Source organism: Piliocolobus tephrosceles, chromosome 6 (genome assembly GCF_002776525.5).
Source record: "Piliocolobus tephrosceles isolate RC106 chromosome 6, ASM277652v3, whole genome shotgun sequence".
Classification (NCBI taxonomy): domain Eukaryota; kingdom Metazoa; phylum Chordata; class Mammalia; order Primates; family Cercopithecidae; genus Piliocolobus; species Piliocolobus tephrosceles.
This window is the reverse complement of record NC_045439.1, coordinates 105,821,810-105,849,306: the sequence shown is the minus strand read 5'-3', so window position 1 is coordinate 105,849,306 and position 27,497 is coordinate 105,821,810. Positions and strand designations below refer to the sequence as shown.

The window sequence follows — 27,497 nt, the reverse complement described above, 5'->3', positions numbered from 1 at the left end:
GATCCAATGCTGCCTTGGTACTTACATAATGCATAGCTTCAGCTGTTTGTTCTGACGTTTCGATGGTAGATATATTGTCTTTTGAGAGCTGCAATTTCATAGGCATTGAGGGAAATACTGTTTTCACATATTTTACACTGCCCTAAATATCAGAAATATTAATCATTTTATTGCAAAAATCGCAATGTATTTTTTTCTAAGAAAAGTATCTTTCATCATATGAAATTGTTAACTTGAAATTTATCATTCTACTAAATGTAAACATCAGACTTAGAAACTTTATGCCAAGACATTAATGTTTTTGCTTGACAGCCACTACCTGTGGTTTTTTTTTTTTTGAGACTAAGTCTCTCTCTGTTGCCCAGGCTGGAGTGCAGCGGTATGATCTCAGATCACTGCAACCTCTGCCTCCTGGATTCAAGCAATTCTCTCACCTCAGCCTCCTGAATAGCTGGAATAACAGGTGTGTGCCAGCACACCCAGCTAATTTTTGTATTTTTAGTAGAAACAGGGTTTTGTCATGTTGGCCAGGCTGGTCTCAAACTCCTGACTTCAAGTGATCCGCCTGCCTCGGCCTCCCAAAGTGCTGGAATTATAGGTGTGAGCCATCATGCCAGGTCAGTTTCATAGAATTTTTCCTGCCACTTTAACGTCTATCTTCTCCTTTTAGGAGACACAAATCATAACAGGGGACGATAGAAACTCCAAAATATCCACTCCACACACTCACTTTCAATATGTTTGTAAATAAAATCCCATTTAAAAAAAGGGCTTTCTGCTTGTATTCAGGGGCATTCAGATGGGTGGTAAGAAAAGAAAATCAAGGAACAAAGTAGTGGCATTTTTAAAAACATCAAGTATTTGTATCCACAGAATAAAAACAAAGGGATACAGATTGGTATTACATATTTTAAAAGTCACCTAATAATTGTCTAAAATTTAAATATAATGTCTATATAAAGTATACATGAGCCAGGTGCAGTGGCTCACTCCTGTAATCCCAGCACTTTGGGAGGCTGAGGTGGGTGGATTACCTGAGGTCAGGAGTTTGAGACCAGTCTGGCCAACATGGTGAAATCCCCATTTCCTACTGAATATAGAAAAATTAGCCAGGCATGGTGGCGAGCACCTGTAATTCCAGCTACTTGGGAAGCTGAGAGAGGAGAATCACTTGAACCTGGGAGATGGAAGTTGCAATGAGCTGAGATCATGCCATTACACGCCAGGTGACAAGAGTGAGACTCTGTCTCCCAAAAACAAAACAAAACAAAACAAAAATAAATACACACACACACACACACACACATATGATATTTTGGACAAAAAAAAAGCTTATATCCTCTGATGATAAATCTTACCAATGCAAGAAGAGTTTTTTCTAACTTTAATCCCATCTCTACTCTGAATGGGAAGAATCCCATTAAGCTGGTGACCTCGTGGAGAGTATAGAATTCTGGATACTTTTTCACTTGTTCAATGCAAGCTCTTAAAATTTTCTGAGAAATAGAAATTAAGAAAAATTCATTTGTATTGTATTCCTCTAATAATGCAAAAAAAAAATGTTTAGTTACATATGACTATGTAATTATTCATTGCAAAAATTAGCCCGATTTCATTAATTAAGCTACTAATAATACACACATTGTATATTCTTTATTTTTATTATTTATTTTTAACCCAGTTACTTAAAATATTGATGTTTAATACTAAAATTAGCAGTCTCATTAAAATTCAAAATTAGGGGACACATATTTTCCATGTTATTTAAGAAACTCTTAAAGAAAGGCACATGAAAATTTCAATACACTTTACTGCAATAAAAGCAGTTATATGAATAATTAGAAATTAAGTAGTATACTCTGAAAACATTCCCAAGCACAATAAGTTATTGAAGTAGTTATCTTACGGGTCATTGCAATCTATAATCTAAAAAAATCAATAACATGAGAAAATGTAATTGGTAAGTAAACAAAATTCACAGCTTTTTGTGAAAACAGTATGTGCCACTTGTGATAATATATAAACAATTCAGAGATGCATAGCTGTTGGGGGTGGGGAGAGTTGTTTAAAACACATACATACATTATCTTCTAAGATACATATTTCTTCTTCTTCTGTCAATGAACCTTTTCTGAATGTCTCATAATATATTTTAGGTCACAAAAGCTCTTGGCATCTTTATATATTATCTTTATCACATATATCTACACACCCTCTCCCTTCACATATTTGTAAAATGTGTCAAGTTACAAATCAGTAACTTTACTCCAGTATATTTTTTCATCTATAGTTTCAGAACCCCTTCCCCCCTTTTCTAATCCCTACTCCCTATCTTTCACATTTTCTCTCTTCATCTATGCTTTTCATGGCAGATCTTGATATTTAATTCATGGTATCATTTGTAACTAACAGAGATGTGGACTAATATGGAAAAGTTTTAAAAAATCTGAGTCAACTGTAAACTCCTATCTGCAAAGTATCTTTGCTCCTTATTTGTACTATTAGTTAACTTTCACTTGTAACATTCCTTTTCCTATGGTAGTTATTACAAGAATTTGAATATGCAAAGGAAGGTAATACATAAGAACTACTTGAAATAGAGACTATTTTTGTTAGACATTCATTGGCACATCATTCCTGGTAAAACTATGGTGGATGTTACAGCATTTTTAACTGAATTTACTTAATTCAGTAACTACAGCAAGAGAGTCAAAGGAAAATCTAAGACAATTTTACACCTACACTCAGATACATTATATAATTATCGAAAGTATTTTACAACTGGTAGGTACTCAATTAACTAAAGGATCATTATTTAGCTTATGTAGTAAAAAAAAAAAGTTTTATACTAATCATTTATCTTTCTTTGAAAAATAACTGAACACAGGAGGTTAAAAGATTCAGGCCGTTCCCCATCACTCACCCACTGAGTGCTATTAGTGTTTAATACTCAAAATATCTCGAGAATTAAATTGATCAAAAGCATATGCATTTATACAATACACATCTATCATTATAAAAAATGTTCCCTAAATTTTATTTTGGGCTAGAAAGGAAAAATATTTCTGGGCTTGGTGAAAAGCAAGGAAAATATGCAAGAACCATAAATCAACACATAGAGGAGAAACTAGAGCAGTGAGGAGTAAGGAAACCTATGAAAGGTGAGGTGGCTTGAGGGCAAATTCTTCAACTAGTTCTAAGAGCAGGTGGGAAGTCAAACATAAGACTTCTACATTTGAACAGGGATTTGAACAGATATATGTACACTTATGTTCATAACAGCATTATTCGTAACAGACAAAAGGTGGAAGCAACTCCAGTGTTCATCAATGGATGACTAGATAAACAAAATTTAATATATACATACACACACACACACACACACACACACACACACACACACACACACAGAATGGGATATTAATCAGCCTTAAAAAGGAAAGAAATTATGACACATGCTACTACTTGGACAAATCTTGAGGACATTATGCTAAGTGAAATAAGCCAGTCACAAAAAGACAGATACTGTATGTTTCCACTTATATGGGGAACCTAGAGTAGTGAAACTCATACAGACAGAAACAGAATGTGGTTGCCAGGAACTAGGGGGAAAAGGAAACAGGGAGCTACTGTTTAATGGGTACTCAGTTTCAGTTTGGGAAGATGAAAAGTTCTGGAGATGGATGGTGGTGACAGTTGCATAACAATGTAAATGTATTTAACGTTATTGAACTGTACACTTAAATGGTGAAAATGGTAAATTTTGTTATGTATACTTTACCACAATTTAAAAAAGAGAGAGAGAAATGGAGGACACACTGAGGTCTAGCCTTGGAAAAATTTGGAAATCCTAAGAAGAGCAATGAGAAAATGAAGAAGCAATCATTGAAAATGGTTGAGAATTCTCCAGAACTGACGAAGGTTATAAATCGAGACACAATAAACACAATCAGCCAGCAGGATTTTATTAAAAAGCATATTTTTATGAAACTCTAAAATACCAAAATTACAGTAAGAAAAGACAGAAGCCCTAAAAGAAACGACAATTAGACAATGTATTTTTCAACAATAACATGAAAAAGTAGGATTGTATCTTTAAATGTTGCAGAAAAAAGGTAACTGCCAACTTTGAATTGTGTATGAAATAAACTTATATTACTAAAATGAGAACAAGATAGATAAAAGATTTCCAAATTAAAAAAAATGGAGATTGTTCACCATTAAGAGACCTTCATCAAAGGCACATCTAGAATACACAGTATTTCAAGAAGAATGAAAGAATCTCAGAATGTAGGTTTGAGAAGAAGAAACGGTGGGCCAAAATTTGGCAAACCTGTAGATAAACTAAAACAAGCATAGTCCATATAAAATAATGATGTGGGTAGATTTAAAAAAGGAACTGTATTACAACAAATAGCATACAAGTCAAGAGGGACGTAGTAAGAGTCAAAATGCTCTATGATTTCTGTATTGTTTGGGAGGCTAGTTGATATTGAATAATGGAATTATTCACTATAAAAATTCAAGAGTATCCACTAAGAGAACAGAAAGTAGACATGTGAATTCCAAACCAACAGAGAGGGGAAAAAGAGGAAAAATGTCAATCCCCTCAAAAGGAGTTTAAAAAAAAAAAAAAGAAAGAAAAGAGTACAGAAAAAGTAAAACAGAAAGCACAAACAAAATCAATACATACTGTCATCATAATGGATGTAAATAGCTAAACTTTCTAATTAAAAGAGATTATCAGATTTTATTTTTAAAAGAAAGGAAAGCAATCTAGCTGCATACTGTTTTAATCCCACCTAGATTTTTGTAGAAATGGACAAGTTGATTCCAAAATTTACATGAGAATGTAAAGAACCCATGATCTCAGGACTATAAAACTACAGTTATCGAGACTACATGGTTTTGGCACCAACAGAGACATACAGATTAATGGAACAAAACAGAGTCAAAAAATTGATCCAGGCTGGGCATGGTAGCTCACACCTGTAAACCCAGCACTTTGAGAGGCCGAGGCAGGTTGATCACCTGAGGTCAGGAGTTCGAGACCAGCCTGGCCAGCATGGTGAAACCCTTTTCTACTAAAAATACAAAAAAATTAGCTGGGTGTGGTGGCAGGCGCCTGTAATCTCAGCTACTTGGGAGGCTGAGACAGGAGACTCGCTGGAACCCGGGAGGGAGAGGTTGCAGTGAGCAGAGATTGCACCATTGCACTCCAGCCTGTGTGACAGATGGAGACTCCGTTTTCAAAAAAAGTTGATCCACGTGATGGTGACGAGGTAATTCAGTAAGGAAAAAAATACCCTTCTCAACTAAACTCTGTGCTAAAGCAGAGTTTCTCAACATTGGTATTACTAACATTTTGGACCACATAATTCTTTGTAGTGTTAGGCTGTCCAGTACATTGTAGGATATTTAGTATCACCTCTGGCTCTACCTGGTAGACGCCATCAGCACCCCTACCAAGCTCTAGACATTGTCAAATGTCCATTAGGAGGCAAAGTCACTCTCAGTTGAAAACGATTATGCTAGAACAACTAGACATTCATACGGAAAGAAATGACCTTTGATCCTTACCTTGTATCTTACACAAAAATTAACTTGAAATCAACATAGACTTATTTACGTATATAAGTTAAAACTATAAGCCCTTTAGATTAGGGTTTCTCAATGCAAGCACCCCTGACACTTTCAGTTGGATAATTCCTTGTTGTATGGGACGTCACTCACATGCACTTAGTTATGTTTAGCAGCATCCTTGGCCTCTACGCAGCAGATACTAGTAGCATTCCACCAGTTGCAACAACCAAAAATGTCTCATTGTCAAAGTCCTAGGGATGGGCAGGGTGGCGGGTGGGTGAGGAAGGAGTAAAACTAACCCCAGTCTGAGAATCACTTGGGATAGGCAAATATTTCTGTGCCAGAACACATGAAATCACTAACCACAAAAATTTTTGATAAATTAGACCATTAAAATTCTGTTCTTTGAGACACTATTTAAAAAATGTAAAAATACATCACAAACTGGAAGAAAACTATATATAATGGAGTTTATTCAGACTATATAAAGAAACTATGGCTTAATAAAAATAAAAGCAAATAAAAAAATCAGCAAAATACTTCAATAGACATTTCACAAAAGAAATGCACTTAAAATGAGTAATTTTTATATGTAAATTATACCTCCACAGTTTTAAAAATTAAATATGGATTTAAAAGGGAGGCTTTAGTATTTAATGGCTATATGATGCTCTAACAATAATAACACAGTACAATCTTTTAAAAAATGTGGGGGAGAATGAGAAGAGCATATAAAAAATAATTTCAATTGTTATCGTATTGATCACTAGTATTGTTATTTTGAGGCTGTTGTGAGTGTAATGTGGGAAAAAGCAAATGAGACATATGAGGTATTCTTTCCTAGTTCTATCCACTGAATTATTCTCAAAACAATGATCAACCCAGGAGCATCCATAGTGCCCACATTGTAGTCCTGAAATATCACTTCACACTAAAAGAAACAAGGGCTCTAGAAAATGGTTGATTCCAGCGCCAGGGCAGGAAATGTAGAAAATGAGCCTCAAAGACTACCAGACTGACTGAAAAGTCAGTAGGAAGAGCCTCTCAGTGAGTTAGTATTATTTGAGGCTTACAAAGGATAATAATCTTCGTGGACAGAAACACACATATATTTAACTCCATGATTTAATAACATTTTAAAAAAAGTACACCATCATTGGAGAATAAAAAGGAACTAGTTTTTTAAAAAGTGGTATTTCAAAGGAAAGAGTCTAGTATTTATTCTGTGACATGGTAAGCTACGTGAACTGGGAAACCGAATAGTAAATAAGGGAAAGCATATCTTTTAAAAATTATTCCAAAGAATAAATGATGCAATCAGAATATTACAACTGTGCAAACCACAGTGAATGAATGCATCTAGACAGTGAGCATTAATAGCTGGGGTGGTGGCGGAAATGTTGGTTAAAGGACACAAAATTTCAGTCAGGTAAGAGGAAAAAGTTTAAGAGATCAATTGTAAAACATGGTGATGATAATTACAATGTAATTGAAAACTGCTAAGAGAGTAGATTTTTAAGAGTCCTCACAACAAAAAAATAGGTTTGTGAGGTAATGCATATGTTAATTAGCCTGGTTTGGCCTTGCCACAATGTATACATATTTTAAAAACATACTGTACAAAATAAATATATACAATTTTAACTTGTTAATATAAAAAGATAAAATTCAAAACAGAAAAAGAAGAAAAACTGCAACATACCTAGCCCATAAAGTTTTTGTATTTGGAATATATAAGGAAATCTTACATATCAATTAGAAAAAAATGAAAAGTCATTCTGCAAGAAAAAGTGAGAAAGAAGCATATGAAAACATGCGTGTGCTCTCCCCTCCCCCCATATATATATATATATCTGAGATGTGGAGCAACAGAATTCTTCAACACTGTTGGTTAGAATGTTAATTGATATAACCTGGTATAGTCACTTTGGAAAACCATTTGTAAATCTACTCAAGTTGAAGATACGCATACTCTATGACCCAATAATTCCACTCCTAGGTATACAAACAGTCCCCAGCTTATAAAGGTTCCACTAAATGATTTTTCAACTTTACGATGGTGCCAAATCATTGCAATTTTGTCACAACACACAGTATTCAATAAATTACAAGACACTCAATACTTTATTATAAAATAGGCTTTGTGTTAGATGATTATGCCCAACTGTAGGTAAATGTAAGTATTGTGAGCATATTTAGAGTGGGCTAAAACACACCATGATATTTGGTACGTTAGGTGTATGCATCTTTAATTCACTATAGGTTTACTGGGATGTAACTCTATCATGAGTCAAGAAGCATCTATTTATCCAACAGAAACATGTGCATATGTGTACCAAAATAAATGTATGAGAATTTTCTTAAGAGTACTGCTTAGAATAGCTCCAAACTGGAAGCAACCCAAGTTCTGATCAACAGGATAAATTGTAGTTTATTCATACAATGGAAAAATGGACAGAAATGAAAATGAATGAACTACAACTCACACAACTTAGGAATCTAAAAAGCACAATACTGAATGAAAGAAGGAAGGCCCAAAAGCATTCTGTTCACATAAAATTCAAAATCAGGCAAAAGGGGCCAAGCACGGTGGCTCACGCCTGTAATCCAGCACTTTGGGAGGCTGAAGCAGGTAGATCGCCCAAGGTCAGGAGTTCGAGACCAGCCTGGCCAACATGGTGAAACCCCATTTCTACTAAAAATACAAAAATTAGCTGGGCTTGGTGGCGGGAGCCTGTAATCCCAGCTACTTGGAAGGTGGAAGCAGGAGAATAGCTTGAACTCAGGAGGCAGAGGTTGTAGTGGGCTGAAATCGTGCCACTGCACTCTAGCCTGGGCAACAAGTGCAAAGCTCTGTCTCTTAAAAAAAAAGAAAAAAAAATCCCAACAAAATCAGGCAAAAGAGAAGTAGAACTACCACTCTCCATATACATGCAAAAAGCAAACAACTTATCACCACCAAAGCTGGGACACTGATTATTTATTCAAGTAAGGAGAATGTTATTTATTATACAGGAGGACTACACAGGGGGCTTCTGGATTACTGGTATTGTTTTATTTCTTGTCCTGGGTAAGAGTTACACAGATGTTTACTATATAATTATCTGTTAAGCTGCATCTATTTTTTCTTTTGTTCTATATACTTTTCCATATATACATGACATTGCATATCATAAAATTTTAAAACTAAAAGATCTTAGAAAAGTATCAGTGAATCTTTGCAGTGGGGATGTAAAATACTACTTAGAGAAAATGTCCTACCACATCAATATGGAAAAAAACATGACAATGTTTATCATTTATTATTAGCTACCAAGTAATGTACTTTGTTAATAAAGTACAGTTTTATATTCACCCAAGAAATATTTACATTGAGCACTTGAGCACTTAAGTGCGCCAGACATTATTCTAGTCACTGGGAGACTACGTCAGTGAATAAAACAGCACTTACAAAAAGGCACTGTTTTACAAAAACAGTGAGGAGCAGGACAATAAGCAAAAATAAAACATGATAAAGGGAAAAGTGAGGGTCATACTACATTCCATAGGGTAATCAGGGACATCCTCATTGATAGGTGACATCTGAACAGAGAGACACATAAAAGAATCAAGACACTATTCCATGCAGAAATCTGGGAAACAGATTGAGAGAAAAACAGAAACGCCAAATGCCAAAGGACTTAAGGTAGGACTATGCTTGAAGTATTGAAGAAATGTAAAGGCCAGTCCGCAGGTGGGAGCAGAATAACTGATAGGACAATGTGTAGTAAGTGAGGATGGGGGATGGGAGGGAGGGGAGAGATCATGCAGGCCACTGCAGAACTTTGTAAAGACTCTTCCTAAGAAAGATGGGCTGTAATTCCAGCGCTCTGACAGCCTGACGTAGGAGGATTAAGGTCAGGAGTTGAGACTAGCCTGGGTAACACAGGAGGCCCTGTCTCTAAAAAAAAAATTAGGTGCAGTGGCCTATGCCCATATTCTTGCTATTCGGGAGGCTGAGGTGGGGAGGATCACTTGAACCCAGGAATTCAAGGCTGCAGTGAGCTAGGATTGTGCCACTCCACTCCAGCCTGAACTATGACTTATGTATTAAAAACATCATTCTGGTCTTTTAAAAGGCACTATTAAAAAACAAGAATAGCTGCCAGCTCCTTCTCCACATAGAAAATTATGACATTCCATTTGGATATATTATATTTAGGTTCACAGAAAATAAAAATCATATTCATTTATTTAGAAGAATCATTCTTCTGGTTTATATTAACTACAAATTTCTTCCTTACAGTTTTTTTTTTCTTCCTTTTTTTGAGACGGGGTCACGTTCTGTCATCCAAACTGGAGTGCAGTGCAGTGGCAAAATCAAGGCTCACTGCAGCTTCCATCTCCTGGGCTTCAGTGATCCTCCCACCTGAGTCTCCCAAGTAGCTGGGACTAGGAATACGACTACAGGCGCATGCCACCATGTCAGCTAATTTTTAAATTTTTTGTATAGATGGGATTTCATTATGTTGCCCAGGTTGGTTTCAAATTACTGGGCTGAATCCTTCCGCCTTGGCCTCCCAAAGTGCTGAAACAATAGGTGTGAGCCACTGTGCCTGGGCTGTTTTTTTTTTTTTAAAAAAAAACAGTGAAAGTGTAATACTCCTGCTGTCCTTCAACTTATAGTGCCTAGTTTTGTTTTTTTAAACTATGGTAAAATTTACCATCTTATCCCTTTTTAAGTGTAGAGTTCAGTAGTGTTAAATATATTAACACTATTGTTTACAGTGACCAGTTTTAAAGGCTTAAATACATTTACACCGATATTTATAAACTCTACTACAAACATATGTGTATGTACATATACATTGTTTAAGTAGGATACTTTATCCAATTGTTTTGAGACAGAGTCTCGCTCTGTCACCTAGGCTGGAGAGCAATGGTGGGATCTTAGCTCTGCAAACCTCCACCTCCCAGGTTCAAGTGATTCTCCTGCCTCAGCCTCCTGAGTAGCTGGGATTACAAGTGCCCACCACCATGCGTGGCTAATTTTCTTATTTTTAGTAGAGATGGGGTTTCACTATGCTGACCAGGCTGGTCTCAAACTCCTGACCTCGGGTGATCTGCCCGCCTCGGACTCCCAAAGTGCTGGGATTAGAGGCGTGTGCCACACACCTTGTCTATTTAAGTAGTATACTTTAATTTTCTGGCAGGCTCAATGAATGATGGTAGGCTACGAGCTGGGATGATATACAGGTCTTGCTAATAAATTTGCATGCATGAGTAAAGTATCAAAAAATGAACTCAGAGCTGAAATTTATCATTTTGTGGCTGGTTACCACAAACACAATGAGCACAAGTTCCCGTGACTGAGTTTTAAAGTACCATTCAGATTTTTAGGGACCAGGATAACTCTTTAAACACTATTCCCTCACAAGTGAAATCAGTGGGTCAGTTCAAACTATTATGTGAGTAAAATGTAATGATATAATACAATAGTTGGATCGTTAAAGAATATAAATATACATACAAATATACCATAGTACACAATTTTGAGATGTTAGTTTTTAAACTATTTTAATGCATGATGAAGAAAAGACCTGTGGTTTTTAAATGGGTAATACTGACAGCTCCAAATGCTTTTGGGGGAATCACCACACATTTCAGAATGCTGCTATTGCCTATCACTTGGCAGTTTACACAAATGTGAGTTGATTTTTACCTCTGTGAAGAGACGGGCATCATCAGAAAGCATATTATAATCCTGTGCACATTTCTTTGCAGAATTCTGCAAAAACTTTAGGAATTCAGTAACTTCTTCGTTCACATGTTTTCTCATATCCTGATTTTTAAAAAAGTAGACATGTCTTGGGATAAAAAGTTTCATTAAAAAATAATCACTTTCTTAATCATTGCTATAATAATTTGGACTTAATAATTAAAGTATCAAATCCAAAGAAAAAAATCAGAGAAGTCAGTAAAAGTTATTACATAGTAACGATAAACTACTATTAAAAACTCCACAAAATAGAAAAGCAAATGACTAAGACTATACAATACATGCTCAGGAATTGAGAAGCTGATTTTATAAAATGCTGTCAAAATTTTTTTTTAATTTACTTTTTGAGGCGGGATCTCACTTTGTTGCCCAGGCTGGAGTGCGGTGGCACGATTTCAGCTCACTGCAACCTCCGCCTCCCGAGTAGCTGGGGCTGCAGGCGCCTCCTCACCTGGCTAATTTTTTGTATTTTTAGTAGAGATGGGGTTTCGCCATGTTGACCAGGCTGGTCTTGAGCTCTTGACCTCAGGTGATCTACCTGCTTCAGCCTCCCAAAGTGTTGGGATTACAGGCATGAGCCACCGCGCCTGGCCTCAAATTTTTTTAAAAAGACATACATCCAAATTGAAAAATGAGCAAATAATATAAACAAGCAAGTTACCAAAGAAAAAATAAAAATGGCTTATCCACGTACGGAAAATGTTTATTTTCATTAGTAATCATAAATTAAATTAATGTAAAGCAAGAGATCATTTTTCCCATTTTAAATTAAAGGCAAAAAAGGTAATGTCCAATATTAGTGAAGATAGTTTTTTCCTTTTTAAAATTTGATTTCGATTTTCTGTTACCTTATCCCTGTAGGATTAGAGAAGACAGTTTTTTCAAAACTTGTCATACAACAGAGGTACAAACAAACTGGTTTAAACTTTTTGTAGAACAATTTATGCATGTGTAACTGCAGATCAAAGCTTTGAAAACATGCATATGTTTTGGTCTGGCAGTTTTATTTTTAAGAATTTATCTTATGGAAACTATCATCGATATGAACAAAGATTTTGCTACAAAGATGTTCAGCACAGCATCATTTATATAATTGAGAATTTGGAAAAGTCTTAATTGAAGTAATAATTAAGCAATAATTTAAAATTGGTATAAGCTATGTAAAGTTCTACTGCTAGTACTTAAGATGAAATGGAGTAAGACATGCTAAGCAGTAGAGCAAAATGCTTGAACTATAATGGAACCAATAAAAGAATTAAAGCACCATTGCTCTATCAAGTAATCTCCTTAAATTTTTCATTTTAAAAAAGATGACCGGACCTAAAAACATAAATGTAAATTTAAGATAAAAATATTTCCTAATTTTTAATATTTTCTCCTGAAACTGAAGAATAGAATACATACCAAGTACTGCAAGTAGTCATTTTTATTTATTCCAACAGCTTTGGAATTTGCAGGAATCTTTGCGTATTTAACCAACAAGTCCACATAACTCCTCTGCTCTCTCTGTGAGAAACGAGAGAAACGAGGATAAGGAACTCTTGGTTTTGGAAGAAGAACCATTCCAATTGTGGTTTTAACTTTTTCCTTTGCTTGAGTTGCTGAACTAACTGCCGGCTCATTTTCTACAGAACTTGCTGAGGCATTCAAATTTTCTCCTATACGTCTGGAAAACAAAATATAATTTACAAATATGTGCTTTTCACATGAAGATTACTATCATGGAACTTCATGATTCTCAATCACTAGGGAGAATACAGCGTGATTAACAGAGTAAACTCTGGATTATTATCTAACTCTGCCACCTGCATTTTGATGTTTAGCCATTTAAAGTAGATTAAGTATTCTGTGGGATAGGTTCACAATGCAAACTTACCTTCAATTACCTGATGGAGAGGAAGAGACATACTTATTCAATTTAGAACTTTTTTTCCCATTAATAAAGAGGGGAAAATCATTCTTGCCAATTACATATGCAGGTATTTTATGTTTACATTTTAGTACAATTTGAGTTCTTAATACTTAAATTCATCACTAAGATTTATCAGTTAATATGGTGAACAAAACCTACTAAGAACAGAATGTAATGGAATCACAAATTTGAGGTTAACAAAAATTCATTGAGATTTTAAATGTTCTGATTTCCTCTGCTTATCTCAAAAATTAAGAGAATTCTAACATATGCACCATATTTTTTGAAAGTAGTATTGGTTTTGGAAAAGTTGTACAATCCTCTATCACTCTGGTACATGGCTGAGTTCATGCAAATGACTTTACGCTTTTCATGGATGCCAAAGAAAAATCCTGGCATATCTTTAATGAAATGTACCAGAAGAGAAAGTAGTGAGTAGTTTCAGAATTTGTTACCATATTTGTTTATGGAATGTGTGAAGGTTGCCAGAATCACAATGGAGTTACCAATGTTTAAAAATCCCTGATATCATGGAATACTATGCAGCCATAAAAAGGAATGAGATCATGTCCTTTGCAGGGGCACAAATGGAACTGGAGGCCATTATCCTCAGCAAACTAATGCAAGAACAGAAAACCCAACACCACATGTTCTTACTTATAAGTGGGAGCTGAAAAATGAGAATGCATGGACACAGGGAAGGGAATACACATGGGCCTCTTGTGGGGTGGGGGTGGGGTAGGAGAACATTAGGAAAAATAGCTAACGCATGCTGGGCTTAATACCTAGGTGATGAGTTGGTAAGTACAGCAAACCACCACGGCACATGTTTACCTACCTAACGAACCTGCGCATCCTGCACATGTACCCTGGAACTTAAATAAACAAAACAAAAAAACACAAAAACCTTGATAATTAGAGCTAGTGAAGGCCATGAAGACAGAGTTCTCATGTTTGAATTCCTGATAACAAAATACTTCTGCAAGGGTATTTGTTCAGGAACTGCCTCTCCAACCTTGGATTGGTGTCACCTTTGTTATTCATCTTCCAAAGATCAAATATAACTATTTCAAAACAATCACACAATCCTAATTTTTTACTTTAAAAATCTTTGTCCTCCTTTACCTCCCTGAATACGCAGATAGTTTACTATGGCATACATATTCCCATTGCAATGCTTTACTCCGAAATAAATTTCTTTTATTTTAGAGAGTTTCTCTGTTACTCAGATTCACAAATGCTACCCCTACTTTTAAGAAGTCACCTTATCCAAATTAAGATATATGAACACAAGTTCCTTATCTTATTCATAACCCATCTCTATTTTTGCTATTCAGTTATTATAATCTACATTTCAAATAAGAAACTTTAGAAGTGCATCAAAAACTATACTTCCTTGGCCTGTACGACTGTAATTTCCACCACAGTAACTGTTCCTATAGCCTGGCTCCAAATTACACAATAATCCAGACAGGAAGGGAAACTAATGAGAAAGATAGACATCTGCTGACTCATTCTTCATTCCTCCATTAGTTAATATTTATTAACTACCACGTGCCAGCCTATGCCAGGTACTGGAAATACAACACCATCTCCAGTCTCCAGGACATTATAATCAAGTGCATTAGAGAAGTCAATGAAGAAGAAAGAAAAGTAGATAGGTACATCAACACAATGGGACTATGGAAAACTTAGGTTTCCAAAGTGAACATACCAAGTAGGTGACTGAAGAGAATCCTAAGAACATCATGATCAGGGATTAAGGGAGAAAAAGAGAGGAAGAGAAAATATCCATAGCAGTCGTTCTCAATCAAGGCAGTTTCAATGTCCCCAGGGCCTTCAGGAAGCCTGTAGGTGTATTTGGATTGTCACAAAAGAGGGGGGATTAAAGGCATTCAGAAGGGGGCAATACTAAATGCCTGCAATATGCAGTACTATCCTGCATAACTTTCAACAGTCCCTTTCAGGCCTTCTCTTACCAGGTACAAATAAGTCCAGTCTGTTATTATTTATCCTAACAGTACATTTTATTTTTCCTATGATTATTTCATGGTATGTTTTATTTTCTCTTAAATATTTTAAATGAACTTAAATAAATGAACTGTATTCATTTTAACTGATGCATCTCACTACCTCATTTTATCTCATAATGCAGTATTCTCTATGAATTTACATATTAAAAATAAATTATTTCACACTTATTGTTTTTAAAAATTATATCTATTAATTTCATTTTAACCTAGTAAAGGAGGTATCTTATTTCTTATAAATATCTGTCATAAAAAGTGGGAGGGTATCAGTCTGATACAGCTGAGAATTACTAATTTAGATCTGCATCTGGACAAAGGGTGAGTTACGTTCCATCCTACTACTGATTTGTTTTAAATTAACTTTATAATACTAGAATAAATATGTCAAAAATTCCAAAAGATGACAACAGTATTTTAGAAAATATGTAGGTCCCCAAATAAAGCAAAAAATATTTAATACCACTCTCTCAGAGCTAACTAATGGGTAAAAAACTACTCAAAGAGTTGATAAAGGAATGGGAGAAGAATTTTGGAAATTAAAATTAGGATGCTTAGGTTGGCTCTGAAAATAACACAGGTTAAAAAAAGACATAGCTATTAAAGTTTCTCCAATAATTGTATAAAAATAAGCATATTTTAGGTTAACAAAATGAACATTAACTGCTGATCTTGGGAGAAATGTATTACAGCAAATTGACTTCTTACTAGAAAATGTCTTGAGAGCTATTTAAATCTAACAGTATTGTGTCTGCACTCTTAACAATACTGCTACACAGCTGTCTCTCTGAATATGAGAACATGTCTGTCCTGTGCCAAAAACTGGCAAATTTAATTAAGCTGCTGCAGCAACAAGATGCTGACTCAGATAGGCCAGACTAGGAATGTCAAGGAATTCTAGCAGTTTAAATTGGCTACATTCAGCAAAGAATGAAATGGTGGCACATCAAGATCACTTCCTTGTGCAGTGCTGTCAAAATCTTCATCAGGGTGTAAACCAAAAGCATCTGACAGGGTTTCTCTATCCACGTATACAGCATTATACTTTATTTTGGTTGATGGTTTTAAGTTTTGCCCCTGCATTTTGTCAACTGCCCATTCTCCTTTCTTAAACTTTCTATGGAAAACAAAAAACAAAAACAGGGCAGAATCCGAAACTTTTAAGTTTCCTATACTTTTAAGTACTGGTTTGGTAGCTTGTTTAAAAGTAGCATTTGAAAATGGTGCTTCTAGTCTCCATTTCAAGTCTACTAGTATCTTCTGAGTTTGATTTATTTTCCTAAATTAAATATGTTAAAGCTTTATATATATATATTTCTATTTAAAGCTATTTTCCCCCTTGTTTGCTTAAAATTCAGTTACGAATATCTGCAAACAGAAACTTTAATTAAGAAAAAAGGCAATTGTTTACATGATTGTTTACATTGTTTACATGATTAAAAAAAGGCTATTTCTACATGAATGGCTCATGGCATTTTAATATCCTTTTTTATTTTCTTGGGAGACTTTGGAAATATTCTAAAATTTTTTTTCATGCTTCAAAGAAAAGTAACACAAAATTAACTTTTTATATTATTCATTTGTAAAAACACTATTCAAGTTCTCCTTTCATTTTACAAACACTTATGGAGCACAGAGAGCAAAAGGAAAATTTTTTTTATCTTGAAATTAACAGAATAAAAGGCCTTGTTTTTCAACAAGAAAACAACTGTAAACAATAAAGCCTGAAATAATTGTAATAATTATTACAGTAATTACTATAACAATGACTGTAATAATTCTTTTTTTTTTTTTTTTTTTTTTTTTTGAGACGGAGTCTCGCTCTGCCGCCAAGGCTGGAGTGCAGTGGCCGGATCTCAGCTCACTGCAAGCTCTGCCTCCTGGGTTCACGCCATTCTCCTGCCTCAGCCTCCCGAGTAGCTGGGACTACAGGCGCCCACCAACTCGCCCGGCTAGTTTTTTTTGTATTTTTTAGTAGAGACAGGGTTTCGCTGTGTTAGCCAGGATGGTCTCGATCTCCTGATCTCGCGATCCACCCGTCTCGGCCTCCCAAAGTGCTGGGATTACAGGCTTGAGCCACCGCGCCCGGCCTGACTGTAATAATTCTTAATAAAACTTAAGGTTAGGAAAAAAGACTAGAAACTTATCAATAACTTGTGTATTTTTTCTATAGTACAAGGTAAATTATACTAATAGATTATTTTGTGCTATACAGAAATCTAAAGAAAACAAGGATATTCTAAGAAAAAAATATTTTAGGAGTTAGGTATGCCCAACTTCCAGCAAAATGCCTTTTTCCTTGTACAAAGCCAGGCTACAACCCACACCTGGGATATGCTGAACAGAAGTGGACTTGAACCATTAAAATAAACTAGGCACACTGGTGTGCACCTATAATCCCATCTATTCAGGTGGCTGAGGCAGGAGGATCTCCTGAGCCCAGGAATTTGAGTCTAGCCTGGGCAATATGGCAAGACTGTAACTCTAAAGTTAAAAATAAAATGAGAAGCAGTGGCAAGACGAAGATGTTGCCCGGGCTGGTCTTGAACTCCTGGACTCAAGTGATCCTCTTGCTCCTAGCCTCCCAAAGTGTTGTGATTATAGGCATGAGCTACTGTGCCCAGCCGATATTATTTGTCTGTGTGTGTGTGTGTGTGTGTGTGTGTGAGAGAGAGAGGGAGGGAGAGGGAGAGAGAGGGGGAGACAGAGGGGGAGAGAGAGGGGGAGACAGGGGGAGAGAAAGCGGGAGACAGAGGGGGGGAAACAAAGGGGGGGAGAGAGAGAGAAAGAGAGAGAGAGGGAGAGGGAGGGAGAGAGAGAGAGAGAGAGACAGAGACAGGGTCTCACTCTGTTGCCCAGGCTGGAGTATAGTAGCGACTCAGGTGATCCTCACACCTCAGCCTCCCCAGTAGCTGAGACTGCAGGTGCACAACCACCACACCTGGCTATTTTTTGTATTTTTGTAGAGACAGGGTCTCACCATGTTGCCCAGGCTTGTCTTGACCTCCTGGGCTCAAGTGATCCAGCTGCTCTGGCCTCCTAAAGGCTGGTATTACAGGTGTGAGCCACCTATGCCTGACCTGAGATGATTCCTTTTTTTAAAGACAGACATACATTCTCTAAATCCCAGGACAATAGAATTTATAGCAATTTTTGATCCAAATAAACAATGACAATTCTTTATTTAATTGGTAGTAAGTTTTAAGAAATTAGTTATCCTAAAAAAACTGTACAAGTTGACTAACAAATAGTTTTTAAAAATATCCATAGATGTACATACATAAGGGAGTCTACTGCTTTAACTTTGTATATCTGATATCAGCACAGATATTACAACTATGCACTCTGGCAAGAAGAAAGTTGCTTCTGAAACTGCCTCTTTGAAACATTCATTTTTAAAAAATTGTCTCTCTTTTTTTGTAGACAGGATCTCACTCTGTTGCCCAGGCAGGAACATAGTGGTAGAATCATAGCTCACTGCAGTCTCAAACTCCTGGGCTCAAGTGATCCTCGTGCCTCAGCCTGCTGAGTAAGTAGGACTATAGCTATGTGCCACTACACACAGCGAATTATTTTTGGAGAGATGGGGTCTCAATTTCTTGCCCAGGCTGGGAGTCATCTTCCTGCTTTACCCTTTCAAAATGCTGGGATTACAGGTGTGAGCCACTGAGCATGGACTAAAATTGTCTCTTTAATACAACTTCTGCTTGTTTTTACGTAAACTTACGCATTCATTTGAGGGAATCAAAAAAGCACTTTTTTCTTTAATGCTTTTAATAGCAATCTGGCAATATCTATCAAAATAAATATATATACATACTCTCCACTGACAGGAGTTTATCCTACTTATACAAGCACATGTAAAAAGGATGCTCACGTTTCTAACAGTAATAGAAACAAGCTAAATTATCAACAGAGGTCAATTTAAAAATTATATTCACCCAACAATAGAATACAATATAGCTATGGGCTGCGCAGGGTGGCTCATGCCTGTAATCCCAGCAAGTGGAGTAGGATGTGCAGTAAATGGGAAGTTTTTAATCCTGTTTTTAAATCCATTCTGCCAATCCATCCTTTCATTGGGGAGTTTAATTAATTTACATTTAAGTTATTGATATGTAAGGACTATTACTATTTTATTAATTGCTTTCTGTATGTCTTACAGCTTTTTTGTTCCTCATTTCTTCCCAGTGAGCATATATAAGTCTTTAAAGAAGTCTAAGTATAAATGAGAGAAGAGGTAAGAAGGTAATTAGGAGAAAATGTGGAATCCAGGGATTATTTAAAACAGGAAAACTTGAGCATGTTCAAATACTGATTAAGGTGGCCAGGCAGAGTGGCTCCTGGTTGTAATCCCAGCACTCTGGGAAGCCAAGGTGGAGAATTACTTGAAGCCAGGAGTTCAAGATTAGCTTGGGCAACATAGGAAGACCACGTCTCTTAAAAAAACAGAACAAAAACCAAAAAGTAATCAAGATGACTGAAAATGGGAGAGAACAAAGATAGAGGAGTAAGAGGGGACAATGGACAGAAAAGATAACTGAGAAAGCAGGAAAAGATGGGGAGATACACTTCCTCCACTGTAAAAGGAGAAAGGAAGAAAGTAAATGTTGAGCTTCCCTGGGGGTGCTTCCTAATTCCTCATTTGGTGTATTTACACATTTTTCTAGTAAACTCAATTACTTGGTTTCCGGATTCATTAACAACAGAGTAGAAACAGTCGATCAAAAAGGATAGAAGAGCTACTACAGGCAAGTGAGCAGTAAGAAGTAAAAATTATCATTTAATAGTCATTAAGTATCAGAGAGGAAAAAAACCTTTAGCAATTTGGCAGTATCTATTAAAATACAAAACGTACATATTGTCTGACCAATTCAATTTCCGTGAGTGTATCTTGTAGAAATAACTATAAAAATTTACCAATATATTTTTAATCACAAAAAAAAAAAAAGAAAAAAGGGAACACAATGTTTTGCAACACAGGACTAGCTAAATGAATTAAAAGTACATCTATAAGCTATATAGTGAGGTAATATGCAACCATTAAGATTTGAACTAAATGTTGGGGCATGCAAAGATACTCAGAATATCACTTTAAATGATAGATAACTGCAAAACAGTTTTACAGTATATTTTTAGTATGATCCCATTTTGTATTACATACATGTGTATGTATGTATGCTTGCGCATATGTTATAAATAGTATACTATTTAGTACTATACTAAACAATTATTAGTATAATATTGGTACTATACTAAAACATTTATTGGTATAAATGTTTGTATACTATTATACTATATTAGTATAGCATTATAAAAATTATTGGGACACTTTAGCATAGCATTATAAAATACTATAAAACTGTTTTGCAGTTCATGTGTGGAGAAAGGACTGAAGGTCTGAAAAGAAATACCAAAGTGTTAAAAGTTGTTTTATTTTAAACATTTCTATAATTTGAATGTTTCTATAATTTAGACATTTCTATAATTTGAATGTACTAGAGATACACATAAAACTTCAACTATCGGAAAAACAACAATCAAATATGGAAATAAATAACCAAATAAACATATTACCTGTTGGATAAAACACATAGTTCTTTTAAACTTGGAGCCATGGAATGATCTTTATAATTTTCTCGAGAGAAAAATGTCTTAAGGCCATTTTTTGGGGAAATATCCCTGTGAAACAAAGTAATTTACTTACATTTGACAATTCAAAATCTCATGCTAAGACACACAATGGCACAACTGTAACTTACAATTTCATACTTTCTTACCCCCCATCCCCAGACAATCTCTCCTTACTATGTTTAATTTCATATACCAGATCTGTGGGCTTAGAATTGTTACTTCTTGATAGCTTTAAACTCAGGCCCATTATGACATTCTCCAGCTTCAATAATCAGCCCTGCATTTTCTTCAGTAAATAAATGTCACACAGACTGGAGAGTTAAAGATAGAAAAGACTGAAGTATAATCAAGGGTCTGTCAAAGGCTGGCCTCACTTCTGGCTCTAGGACATAACATTAAGATATTGGTTGCTGAAAAGAAAATACTTCTCAACTTATTTTTGTTTCATGCACTACTGTGCTGAACCAAAAGACACTACAAAGACTAAATATCCTACCTATTTTGTTTACTTTGGCAAATGGGATAAATGGTTTGCTAAAACCACCTCAAAGGTGATAATGATTTTTCATAACACCATAATTGATTTAGAGACAAACATATATTCAATGCTTTCCATACAGTTAGGCATCCAAAAATGCTGTTTGAATGAAGGAATTAAAAATCTGAAAACACTGAATCCATTAATCTAGGGAGGACAAAGGTCAGTAAAATTCTGTGGAAAAGGATAATTCCAAGGGCTACAATATGGTGCAAAGGTTCAAAACCACAACTGGTTCCACAACGCCAGTGGTATATAAGATCATCTGTGCTACATCTGAACGCATACTTTATAGCATTGGCAAGGAATGCAAATGGGCATACTTCTTATCTAATCAAATGCTAACTTCTGGGTGTCCTAGTGCCCAAATAGGAAATTCTAGCATATTTGCACCATACTCTTCTTTTAACTGTTCTTAAAGGCATTTATCCAAAAAACTGTGCTAAGGTATTAATGGTAAAATTACAATGTCTTATTTGCTATGTACCACTATAGTTTCTTATTACCTTGCCGTGGTATTGTATCTGTGACATGTCAATAAATTCTTAAGTTTCTGCACATCATATAAAAACAAAGTCAAGGGCCTCAGGGATTGTGAGCTCCCTGGGGACTGGAGTATTGCTAGCAATAAACAAATACTTATTGAACATACTGACTTAATATTCTGAGTCAGGTACTATTTTAATACTCTTTGTAACCATTTATAACATTTGATCCTTCTTGGCTGGCTCAGTAAATGTGTGTTAAAATGAACTAAATCAGCACATGTATTAGCCAGATGTCTACAAAACCACTATAATATTTAACCAGGCTCTCTATTTGCAAAGTTCTCATACACTTCTAAAACACAGTCTATGCATTTATATTATCATTTGATATAGATTTCAATATAACAAAAAGCATGTCTATTCTTAAAGAGGGTCTTTTTTATTACTTGCATGGAAATGGGCAAGGTTCTTGGACACAAGAATATTCCAGAATCTCTCCTTCCGGAGACCAGCAATAAATACATGAGAGAGACCTTCAGGAGATCAGCAATAAATACCTGAGGGAATTATACCTAAAAATAATTTGAGTGCTGAATTGTTCCAATATAGGAATGGAAGTGTAGTCAGCCATAACTCTAGCGTTCAGTATGTGAGGATGAGGATAACGTAAATTCGGAAACCTTAAACTTGTATCTTCTGCTTCCTCCAAATCTCTCTATGCCAGGAATCTATTTTCTTATGTCAACCATCAGTCCCACTACACTCCTCTTCAGCGGATTACAAAGTAGCTACAACTCACCAATTCAGTCCTGGTTCACTTATGACCATCTTGGAGCTCATCTTTCTAGATTTCTGCTTCACTCTAGCTCACAGTTCACAGCTGCCTGGCTGCGAAGGCTCCAACAGAGGCAAGATCCCTCCAGAACTTATTCAGCTGAGGAAAAACAAAAGGCCAAGATCAAAAGCAAGTGATTGGCTAGGCTAGCTGCTGTTAGGTGAGGAAGAATCTCTCCCTAAATATCTACCCTCAACAGGCTGTGGCACCTAAAACAGAATACAGCAGACCCAAGGTTCTCTGTGGCAGAGCAGCAATGACGATACAGGACGAGCTCTTTTCCATTTCATCTACGCCGGGAGTGTTCCTCTTAGGACACGCACTATGGAAATAAGAGCTGAAACAGAATGGTGTTCTCATTGCTTACATACTAGGCCACTTGACGGCAGAAAACTGGAAGTCAATTCAGTTTTCTATTCCGTTACTGCCAAAATAAATCTTGCTTTTGTTTTCCCGACCATGCTTTGTTTTGGGGCAGATTCTGGCAGGCACCGCATGACAAAAGCTACCTCGACATCAGAAATCTTAGGCCTTTCAGAGAACCTCACATTTGAGGAGACTGAGGTCAACTTAAGTGACATTTCACAAGATCACTTACAGACATCATCAGGACTACAAATCAGGCTTGATGTCTTCATGTTCAGTATTTCTCCTGTGATCCCAGGCAGACTGATAAAGTGACATACGAGAACCTAGTCAAATTTAGGAGTCGGTCTCTCGGCACCGGAGGGGCCCGACCGGCTCCCACTTAATCTACTACCTCTCACACTTCGACCCAGTGTGGAGCCGGGGGAAGAGTCGATGAAGGCAAAAGAAACGGCTGAGGGAAAGGGGACGCAAGGAGAGGGGAAACAAGGTTCCAGAAAGGCAGGTAAAAGGGCAAGCAAAGCAGGGATAGGAGCCGCGCAGAGCCAGGAGCAAAGGGTCCTGGCCCGGCCGCCATGTTCCCTCCTCCCGCCCCTGCATGAGGACGCCGGCTGGCCCGGCAGCGCTCTCCCGTCCGCATCTCGGCTGCAACACAGCCTTTCCGCCCACCTCATGGTCCGCGGCGGCTCTTGCCCAGGCCGCAGCCACACACCACACACGCTCCACCCCACTCCTCACATCGTCGCGCGCGCCCGGGAAAGACCATATTTAAAGGATGTGGACGCGCCGACTCGGCTCTGCGTGATGACGTCACCAGCGACATAGTGGGCGGGGCCTTGCGTCCGGACTGCAACTCACCTTCTTCACTCCCGCCACGCGCGCTCTCTGTGGTTCTGGCTGCGAAGGGCGAGACTGGGCTCCCCAGGCGGAAGTGGTTGGAGGCTGCATGTTTTCCTAGAAAGTCCTCGACCTGCGTCGGGGAGAGGAGGGGAGTGATTGGAAGGAGGACAAGCGACAAGTGCAGTACTGGAAAGACCCAAACATACTTGGTTGTGACCTCAGGCAAGTTTCCTGACTTCCCTAACCCAAACTCTTCATATGTAAAATGGAGATGAAATTGTTACTGCTGCTTCATACGGTTTTTTGGAAAGGAATAAAGGAAACAAAGGATGCAGCTGTGCTCTGCACAGTACCCGGCTCATAGTAGGGCCTCATTAAGTACTCCTTCACCTCTGCTCCACTCCCCGTCCAGTTTTAGCTGTCAGTTTCCACCAGAGACCATTCTGGTTCAAACACTAGTTTTGTTCTCATTCATTACGGAAAGATTTATTGACCATAAACAGTAATTTTGCTTGGTGCTGGGTACACATGGACTAAGACTGAATACTGATTTTTCCAGTGCGTTGGATCTCTGGCAATCTAAGACATTTACATTAAATACAATAGAAAGTAATAAGCTACATAAGAAAGGTGTATAGAAAAAATTGAGGTTAGAGGGAGAGGAATAGCTAGTGTGAGGAGCAAAACGCAGCTTTGAATAGTATTGAGTACTTACATGTCAGTTACTGCACTGGGCATCTGCCATGTGGGCTTATTTGAAGAATGTGGGTATGTGGAATGAAGAGAAAGGGCATTCTAGACAGACCAGCACAAGTGTCAAAAGACAAAAATTTGACGCATCTAAAGATCTCAATTGGCCTTATTGCGATTCTAGAATCAGGCAACACTTCATTCCATAAAATGGAATGAATGCCCCAATGAGTGGAACAGAGGAGGTTGGCTTTACGGACAGAAAAAAAAGGGCTGTAGAAAGCAGAAACGAAGAAAAAAAAGCAGATTTGATCATTTCAAAGTTACTTTCCTGGTAAGGTGGAGACAGACAGAACAACAGAAAGATAACTGGTTAACATCGGTTTACTTGAAGTTACTCTTTGCCTTAAGGACTAAAACAGAGGAAATTCATTATCTTGCTGATTGAAGGTTGAAACTGGCCTGTTATCCGTCTCCTGATTTCTTGGAGTGCCAGATAACTCATTTTCGGTGTGGTGACCATGAGTGATTCCATTTTAATTTTAGTCTGGTCTGTTGGGGTATAGTGCAGAAGTTCAAAACAATGGCCTCCTACAGTTTTATTTAATACAAGGAACTGCATAAACCTATTGCATAAACAGAATGTGTGCTATTAGGGAAGCATGTTCTACATTTTAAGATAGAGTCTCCCAGACTGGAGTGCATTGGTGCGATCTCAGCTCACTGCAACCTCTGCCTCCCAGGTTCAAGCGATTCTCCTGCGTCAGTCTTCCTACTAGCTGAGACTACAAGTGCACGCCACCACACTTTGCTAATTTTTGTGTTTTTTTAGTAGAGATGGGGTTTCACCATGTTGGCCAGGGTGGTCTTGAACGCCTGACCTCAAGTGATCTGCCCCCTTCGCCTCTCTAAGTGCTGGGATTACAGGTGTGAGCCACTACACCTGGCTGACATTTTAGAATGATTTAGAATATTGTTAGAAATTATGTTAATGTAAAAAATATGCTACAGGAAACCATAGGTAGTTCATTTTGCCTGGAATGCAAGTTTTCTGAAGAGTAGTAGAGGAAAAGGGGTTGCAAAACCTGGTTGCAGCTAGAACACATAAGACCTTATAAACCAGACGAAGGAAGTTTGACTTTATTGTATAAGAAATAAAATGCTAGGAAACAAACAACAAAAAAGCTTACTTAATGGCACAAACGGAACTGGCTGGCTGTGCTTCAGGAAAGTTCACCTGGCAACCTATAGAATTCATTGAAGGGAGGAGGACAGTTAGGAGACAGTGTTTGTGAATGCTTAAAAAAATTAACGAATGCCTGGCACTGTGCACATAGCATTTCTTTTTTTCTTTTTCTTTTTCTTTTTTTTTTCTGAGACGGAGTCTCCCTCCCTCCCTCCCTACACTTCCTGCTGGAGTGTAGCGGCACGATCTCAGCTCACTACAACCTGTGCCTCTCAGATTCAAGCGATTCTCCTGCCTCAGCCTCCTGAGTAGCTGGGATAACAGGTATGCGCCACCAAGCCTGGCTACTTTTTGCATTTTTAGTAGAGACAGGGTTTTACCGTGTTGGTTAAGATGGTCTCAAACTCCTGATCTCATTATCCGCCCACCTCGGCCTCCCAAAGTGCTGGGATTATAGGCGTGAGCCACCGCGCCTGGCCACAGATAGTGTTTCTTATTAGGTAGGTGATGTGGATGGCTTGTGTAGGACGAAGGCAGCGTCAAAGTTCATGTGTTGGGTACCTTCTCACAAAGCATGCAGTCAGGGAGAGTTGGGGACACCTGGCCTGGCCCGAAGAAACTGCTCTAATTGTTCAAGAGCTCAGGCTGCTGGGAGGTACCTGCCCATGGTAGTGTGATATGGTAGCATCACCATACAGCTCTGTGTTGAGATTTCAGATCATCACCAAACAGTATGCTCTGAACTGGTATATCTGAGTTTCAGTGGTTGCAAGATGGCACACAGAATCAGAATTTTTAGAACCAGAACATGAGTTGGAGATTATCTAGTCCAACCCTCTCGTTTTCCTTACAAGGAAATGGGCTTGTTTCAGGATTGTCAAGTGACTTTTCCAACATCACATAATCAGTGATAAAGGTGATACTAAAACTTAGGTCTCATAATTCTTGCCAACATGTGCATTGTGCGTCTTCCCAAAATTCATATGTTATATGAATATGTATATATATAAATTCATATGTCATATTATAGGAGCCTAATGGCCTCCTATAATTTTTATTTACTACAAGGAATCCTAATGGTATTTGGAGGTGGTATCTTTAGGAGGTAAGTAGGTTTAGATTAAGATACAAGGGTGCAGTCCCAATGATGGAGTTCACAGCCCTTGTCAGAAGAAGAGAAACCACAGCTTACTTTCTCCACCAATTGAAGACACAGCAAAAAGGTAGCCATCTGCAAGCCAGAAACAGAGTTCTCACTAGAAACCAGATTGGCTGGCAGCTGGATCTGGACTTCCAAGCCTCCAGAACTGTGAGAAAAGAAATATCTGTTGTTTAAGCCTCCCAGGCTATGGAATTGTCATAGCAGCCCCAGCGGAGTAACATACGATACAATAGATATATACATCCTTTCTTGTCTGTTTTGTAAACCACAAGAAGCTTAGTGGCAAGAACATGGACTTTTGGATTCCAGTAGATTCGTATCTCAGGTTTGCATCTCAGTTTTTCTGTCTACTGGCAGTGTGATCCTAGGCGTGTCGTGTGTCCTCTGAGTCTCAGTTTCTTCATCTGGATAATGGAGGCAGTGATACTTCACCTACAGAATTGTTGTGAGGACTAGAAGTAATATATGAAAAGTGCAT

The 27,497-nt window shown here is 37.3% G+C and overlaps 1 protein-coding gene across 5 annotated transcripts in view; it reads right to left on the bottom strand.

Annotated features, from left to right (window-relative positions):
* Positions 1-23,969, bottom strand: part of ICE2 (interactor of little elongation complex ELL subunit 2) — a 58,199-nt gene extending 34,230 nt beyond the window's left edge. Inside the window, exons 1-8 of one of the 5 annotated variants that reach the window (XM_023228586.1) lie at positions 23,811-23,935; positions 23,374-23,444; positions 22,740-22,874; positions 20,858-20,962; positions 12,746-13,007; positions 11,285-11,404; positions 1,359-1,496; positions 26-142 (exon numbers count right to left, since the gene is read on the bottom strand). In XM_023228586.1, coding sequence (XP_023084354.1) covers positions 26-142; positions 1,359-1,496; positions 11,285-11,404; positions 12,746-13,007; positions 20,858-20,962; positions 22,740-22,780 — 783 coding nt within the window. In that variant the 5' untranslated portion in view covers positions 22,781-22,874; positions 23,374-23,444; positions 23,811-23,935. Of the gene's footprint in view, positions 1-25; positions 143-1,358; positions 1,497-11,284; positions 11,430-12,745; positions 13,008-20,857; positions 20,963-22,739; positions 22,875-23,373; positions 23,445-23,810 lie in introns of those variants that run through there. The other 4 variants (XM_023228588.1, XM_023228587.2, XM_023228585.2 and 1 more) reach the window with 4 other exon arrangements.
* Between the last annotated feature and the right edge of the window lie 3,528 nt (positions 23,970-27,497).